The sequence below is a fragment of the Leucoraja erinacea genome, chromosome 11 (assembly GCF_028641065.1).
Source record: "Leucoraja erinacea ecotype New England chromosome 11, Leri_hhj_1, whole genome shotgun sequence".
Taxonomy (NCBI): Eukaryota; Metazoa; Chordata; class Chondrichthyes; order Rajiformes; family Rajidae; genus Leucoraja; species Leucoraja erinaceus.
The window spans coordinates 52,569,555-52,576,649 of NC_073387.1; the positions used below are offsets into that span (position 1 = coordinate 52,569,555).

Consider the following 7,095-nt stretch of genomic DNA (forward strand, 5'->3'; position numbering starts at 1 on the left):
AAAAAACCATTAAAAACACTAAAACAGGAGCAAAGTCTCATACAGGGTCAAAAGCCAAGGAATAGAAATGGGTTTTAAGATTGGTTTTGAAGATGGACAGTGAGGGGGCCTGTCTGATGTGCAACGGCAGAGTGTTCCATAACGCCGGAGCAGCAACAGAAAAGGCTCTATCCCCTCTGAGCTTCGCTTAGACCTCGGTACCTCCAGAAGCAGCTGATCAGCTGACCTGAGGCACCGGGCAGGAGCGTAGGGATGAAGCAGCTCAGAGAGGTAAGGCGGGGCAAGGCCATTTAAAGATTTAAAAACAAATAAAAGAGTCTTAAAATGAACTCGTGAGTACGCCAGGAGCCAGTGGAGGGAGGCCAGAATTGGTGTTATGTGCTCCCTCTTTCGAGTTCCAGTTAAAAGGCGAGCAGCGGCATTTTGAACCAACTGGAGACGAGCCAGGGAAGATCAAGCAACTCCAAAATAGAGTGCATTACAGTAATCCAGCCTAGACGTGATAAAGGCATGGATTACTGTTTCAAAATGCTGCCGCTCAAGAATGGGCTTCACCTTTGCCAGCTGCCTTAAATGAAAGAAGCTGGACTTTACTACCGCGCCTATTTGATGATCCAATTTAAAATCACTGTCCATCTTAAAACCCAGGTTCAAAAGTAATGTAAAGTAATGAGGAAGGGTTAGTTAGCAATCTTGTTGTACGTGCCCCCTTGGGCAAGAGTGACCATAATATGGTTGAGTTCTTCATTAGGATGGGGAGTGACATTGTTAATTCAGAAACAATGGTTCTGAACTTAAAGAAAGGTAACTTTGAGGGTATGAGACGTGAATTGGCCAAGATTGACCGGCAATTAATTCTAAAAGGGTTGACGGTGGATATGCAATGGAAGACATTTAAAGACTGCATGGGTGAACTACAAAAATTGTTCATCCCAGTTTGACAAAAGAATAAACTAGGGAAGGTAGTACATCCATGGATAACAAGGGAAATCAGGGATAGTATCAAAGCGAAGGATGATGCGTACAAATTAGCCAGAAAAAGCAGCATACCGGAGGACTGGGAGAAATTCAAAGACCAGCAGAGGAGGACAAAGGGCTTAATTAGGAAAGGAAAAATAGATTATGAAAGAAAACTGGCAGGGAACATAAAAACTGACTGCAAAAGTTTTTATAGATATGTGAAAAGAAAGAGATTAGTTAAAACAAATGTAGGTCCCTTGCAGTCAGAAACGGGTGAGTTGATCATGGGGAACAAGGATATGGCGGACCAATTGAATAACTACTTTGGTTCCGTCTTCACTAAGGAAGACATAAATAATTTGCCGGAAATAGCAGGGGACCGCGGGTCAAAGGAGCTGGAGGAATTGAGTGAAATGCAGGTTAGCCGGGAAGTGGTGTTGGATAAATTGAATGGATTAAAGGCCGATAAATCCCCAGGGCCAGATAGGCTGCATCCCAGAGTACTTAAGGAAGTAGCTCCAGAAATAGTGGATGCATTAGTAATAATCTTTCAAAACTCTTTAGATTCTGGAGTAGTTCCTGAAGATTGGCGGGTAGCAAACGTAACCCCACTTTTTAAGAAGGGAGGGAGAGAGAAAATGGGGAATTACAGACCAGTTAGTCTAACATCGGTAGGGGGGAAACTGCTAGAGTCAGTTATTAAAGATGAGATAGCAGCACATTTGGAAAGTGGTGAAATCATTGGCCAAAGTCAGCATGGATTTACGAAAGGTAAATCATGTCTGACGAATCTTATAGAATTTTTCGAGGATGTAACTAGTAGCGTGGATAGGGGAGAACCAGTGGATGTGGTGTATCTGGACTTCCAGAAGGCTTTCGACAAGGTCCCACATAAGAGATTAGTATACAAACTTAAAGCACAAGGCATTGGGGGTTCAGTATTGATGTGGATAGAGAACTGGCTGGCAAACAGGAAGCAAAGAGTAGGAGTAAATGGGTCTTTTTCACAATGGCAGGCAGTGACTAGTGGGGTACCCCAAGGCTCAGTACTGGGACCCCAGCTATTTACAATATATATTAATGATCTGGATGAGGGAATTGAAGGCAATATCTCCAAGTTTGCGGATGACACTAAGCTGGGGGGCAGTGTTAGCTGTGAGGAGGATGCTAGGAGACAGCAGGGTGACTTGGATAGGCTGGGTGAGTGGGCAAATGTTTGGCAGATGCAGTATAATGTGGATAAATGTGAGGTTATCCATTTTGGTGGCAAAAACAGGAAAGCAGACTATTATCTAAATGGTGGCCGATTGGGAAAGGGGGAGATGCAGCGAGACCTGGGTGTCATGGTACACCAGTCATTGAAGGTAGGCATGCAGGTGCAGCAGGCAGTAAAGAAAGCGAATGGTATGTTAGCTTTCATTGCAAAAGGATTTGAGTATAGGAGCAGAGAGGTTCTACTGCAGTTGTACAGGGTCTTGGTGAGACCACACTTGGAGTATTGCGTACAGTTTTGGTCTCCAAATCTGAGGAAGGACATTATTGCCATAGAGGGAGTGCAGAGACGGTTCACCAGACTGATTCCTGGGATGTCAGGACTGTCTTATGAAGAAAGATTGGATAGACTTGGTTTATACTCTCTAGAATTTAGAAGATTGAGAGGGGATCTTATAGAAACTTACAAAATTCTTAAGGGGTTGGACAGGCTAGATGCAGGAAGATTGTTCCCGATGTTAGGGAAGTCCAGGACAAGGGGTCACAGCTTAAGGATAAAGGGGAAATCCTTTAAAACCGAGATGAGAAGAACTTTTTTCACGCAGAGAGTGGTGAATCTCTGGAACTCTCTGCCACAGAGGGTAGTTGAGGCCAGTTCATTGGCTATATTAAAGAGGGAGTTAGATGTGGCCCTTGTGGCTAAGGGGATCAGGGGGTATGGAGAGAAGGCAGGTACGGGATACTGAGTTGGATGATCAGCCATGATCATATTGAATGGCGGTGCAGGCTCGAAGGGCCAAATGGCCTACTCCTGCACCTAATTTCTATGTTTCTATGTTTCTAAAACTGTTGGCTTAACATACCATGCCAGGGGACCCAAGTCAACAGGGAGGTTCACGGCAGCCATTGGGACCAAACAATATCACCTCTGTCTTCTTTTCATTAAATCCTAGAAAGTTTAGGGCCATCCAGGATTTAATGTCATCAAGACATAACAGAAGTGATTTGACGGAGAATGCATCTTCCTTCCTCAGCGGCATATATAGTTGGCTATCATCAGCATAACAATGAAAAGAGATGCCATGCTTTCTAAGAATGGAACCCAGAGGAAGTAATTACAGTGAGAAAAGCAGGGGCCCTAAAATTGAGCCCTGTGGAACCCCATATGACAGAGGAGCGGAGGAGGATTCAAAACCAGCAAGGCTTACACACATAGTTCTGTCTGCCAGATAAGACCTGAACCATCCCAGGGCACTGCCACAAATGCCCACTAGGTGCTGTAACCGAGATACTAAGATACCATGGTCCACTGTATCAAAGGCGGCAGATAGGTCCAGCAGGACAAGAACCACATAATCACCAGAATCGTTAGCTAGGAGGATGTCATTAAAAACCCTTGGCAATGCTGACTGACTTATATGCATAAAATGCTGGAGTAACTCAGCGGAACAGGCAGCATATCTGGAGAGAAGGAATGGGTGATATTTCAAGTCGAGACCCTTCTTCAGACTGATAAAATCTGTCTGTGGAAGGGTCTTGGCCCGAAACGTCACCCATGCCTTCTCTCCGGAGATGCTGCCTGTCTCACAGAATTATTCCAGCATTTTGTGTTTATCTTCAATTTAAACTAACATCTGCAGTTCTTTCTTACACATCCAAATATGTGCTCTTAGCAGGCAAAGTTGTGAGCAAATTTTGACTACTTAAACAATTATTTTTACAATCTTTCCCATGGACATCTGTCTCTTTACATAGAGTCATGAAGTCATAGATTGATACAGTGTGGAAACAGGCCCTTCGGCCCAACTTGCCCACAACGGCCAATATGTCCCAGCTACTCTTGTCCCAACTGCCAGCATTTGGGCCATATCCCTCCAAACTTGTCCTATCCATATACCTGTCGAACTGCTTCTTAAATGTTGGGATAGTCCCTGCCTCAACTACCTCCTTTGTACCTTTGAAAATCGCTCATGGTTCTGGTGGGGTTTTACATGCAAAAAGAAAATGCTTCTGAAGCTAAATTTATCATTAAAAAAATCTTCAGATTTACGAGTGGTATGTGGGAAAGTAAGTTTTCTATCATTATGCTATTGAGATGCCTATTTTGGCAAATAATGAAATGTTCTGACAGCTTAAACAACCACTCCCTTTCAATAGGATTTCGTCAATTTGCGGCGGTTGATTATGTCAAGTCAAGTCAAGTCATGTTTATTTGTCACATACACATGCGAGATGTGCAGTGAAATGAAAGTGGCAATGCTCGCGGACTTTTGTGCAAAAAGACAAACAACTAAACAAACTATAAACACAATCATAACACACATATACCTTTACATAATAAATAATGGAAGGAAAAACGTTCAGTAGAGTTAGTCCCTGGTGAGATAGGCGTTTACATTCCGAATGGCCTCTGGGAAGAAACTCCTTCTCCACCTCTCTGTTCTCACCGCATGGCAACGGAGGCGTTTGCCTGACCGTAGCAGCTGGAACAGTCCGTTGCAGGGGTGGAAGGGGTCTCTCATGATATTGTTGGCTCTGGAGTTGCACCTCCTGATGTATAGTTCCTGCAGGGGGGCAAGTGAAGTTCCCATAGTGCGTTCGGCCGAATGCTCTACTCTCTGCAGAGCCTTCTTGTCCTTGGCTCTGCAGATTAACAGCTAACACCTTGGCTTGCATGTGAGTAAAATGTAATTCAAAACCCAAGTATGGTTTGCGATTTTTTTAATGATAAATTTTGCTTCAGAGGAGTTTTCTTTTTGTTCGTAAACACTAACTTGTGAACAATGGGCGATTTTAAAATTTTACAGCCAGATTTATCACTTCTGAAACTTTTTAGATGCCAAAGGAATCAAGAAAAAACACAAATAATGCATTACTGTTGATGAAATGCAGTGAGCAAACCCGATAATTCCCAATATTTTAAATCTTGATATCTGCACGGCCAATATTCGCCTCACTTTTGGAATTCTCCTCACTTTTGGAATTCTGAAGTGGGATAAATGTCTCTCACGGTTATCCCGATTTCCATAATTATTTACAGCGTAAAAATGACCATTTTGGCGGGTTTTAATGGGCCCACTACGCTGGAAACAATGGTCAGTGCTTACCTGTGGTTCAACGCGTGCACTCCAGTTGGCGTAGGGTAGCAACAGTACGGGTCATGGGTCATGACCCGACTGCCGTGCAACTTCCCTATGTGTGTGTGAGTCTAATTAGCCCTTGTACTTCGAAATGCCTGTTTATCCTAACCCTCAGAATACCCTCCAGTAACTTTCCAACTACAGATGTTAAGCTCCATCAGGAAGATGGAACTACATCTCTTTCAGGAAGACATCAGGGTTCTCCATTTCTTCCCAGATCAGTGGCCACCAGTTTCCCAGAACTAACACACCTGGCAGAGCCTATCTCAACAACATTTCTATTGATTCCTCTTGCTTTCTTTAAATCGAAGGTGAAACTATTGGTATTCACATCGTACCCAGCTCTGCCTGTCTTTTGTTTGGCGATAATTAATGCTCTTTGTTCCAATCGTACCCAGGTATCTGCTTTGCCAGACCAACAGAGGCCACTGTGGCTGTGCATTAGGTTTGTCTCCTGAATCCATGCAGGACCATGCATCAAATGACATGATGTTCATTTCATCAACATCACCATCAATGCCCCCCCCCCCCCAACCTCGAATTCCTTATCACTGACACATCTCTGCTTTTTTCATCTCTCTGTCTCCATCTCAGGAGACAGACTATCCAAACACTGCTGCTACACATCCACTGCCACCCACATCTACCTTCTATCTACACTTCTTCCCAACCTGCCTCTTACTAGGAATCCAGAGGTTCCTCCATCTCTGATGCATCTGCTCATGAGATAGGACTTGACATTCCACGACATCTGAGATGTCTCCTTTCTTCAGGAAAACTTCTCCCCTTTCCCCCTCGCCCACCTGCCCAGCAGGTGTGGAAGAAGCCCTTACCTGTGTCGCCTCGACCTCGACCTCGACCCTTTCCTCCCAGACCAAACGAGGATGGTATTCCCCTAGTCATGTTCATAAGTGATTGGAGCAGAATTAGGCTATTCTGCCCATCGTCCATTCTGCCATTCAATTATGGCTGATCTATTTTTCCCACTTAACCCAATTCTCCCGCCTTCTCTCTATAACCACTGACACCCAAACTAATCCCAGTCTGCTCATTTGACCTCACCGGTCTCCGCACCTGAATCCTGCACTTTGTGCTCTCCATACATGTCCCACTCCTTCCCCTCCTCCTTCCGCCAGCTCTCTCCCGCCAAGGTCCCCACACCAAACGCCGCCTGTCCATTCCCCTCCCCAGATGCTGCCTGGCCTGCTGAGATCCTCCAGAATAGCAAGTGCAGGAGTAACTCAGTAAACAAAGTGCACGCAATGTGCTGGAGTAACTCAGGGTCAGGCCGCTTCCCCGGGAGAACACGGACAGGGGACGTTTCAGGTCGGAAGTCTGAATCAAACCTCGGAGACGATGGTGGAGGTGTACTGGTCCTGACTGTAATCCCATCCATCCAAACACGGCTCCTCGTCGATCCCGGACACGTTGTGGAGATCTGGGTCTGGAAACACCTCCGAGAGGTTCCTGATCACATCCAAGCGGTAGCGACTGCATTGGCTGTACTGGACTTGGGTTCCTGGCACCAGTGGGATGGTTCTGTTCATCCAGGCTTGGCTGAGGTTGAGATTCCCGGGAATCGAGCAGCGATGCTCTGGGGTATCCCCGACAAAGATGATGTTTAGACCGGCGAAACCGTTGGGAATAACGCTGACAGTCAAGAGCAGGAAGATGAGTTTCTGAGCCGGTCCCCATTCTCCCAGGAAGGCTGTAATTTCATCGTAATCCCGCATGTTAGTTGCGGACGTGGCGCTGACTGCGCCTTGGTTCCGAAAGCCTTGAG

General features: G+C 45.4%; 1 protein-coding gene across 1 annotated transcript in view; it reads right to left on the minus strand.

Annotated features, from left to right (window-relative positions):
* LOC129701818 (solute carrier family 22 member 4-like) overlaps window positions 1–7,089 on the minus strand; it is a 49,131-nt gene extending 42,042 nt beyond the window's left edge. The window contains exon 1 of the mRNA XM_055643282.1: window positions 6,659–7,089. Within this exon, the coding sequence (XP_055499257.1) occupies window positions 6,659–7,045 (387 nt within the window). The 5' untranslated portion in view covers window positions 7,046–7,089. The remainder of the gene's footprint in view (window positions 1–6,658) is intronic.
* Between the last annotated feature and the right edge of the window lie 6 nt (window positions 7,090–7,095).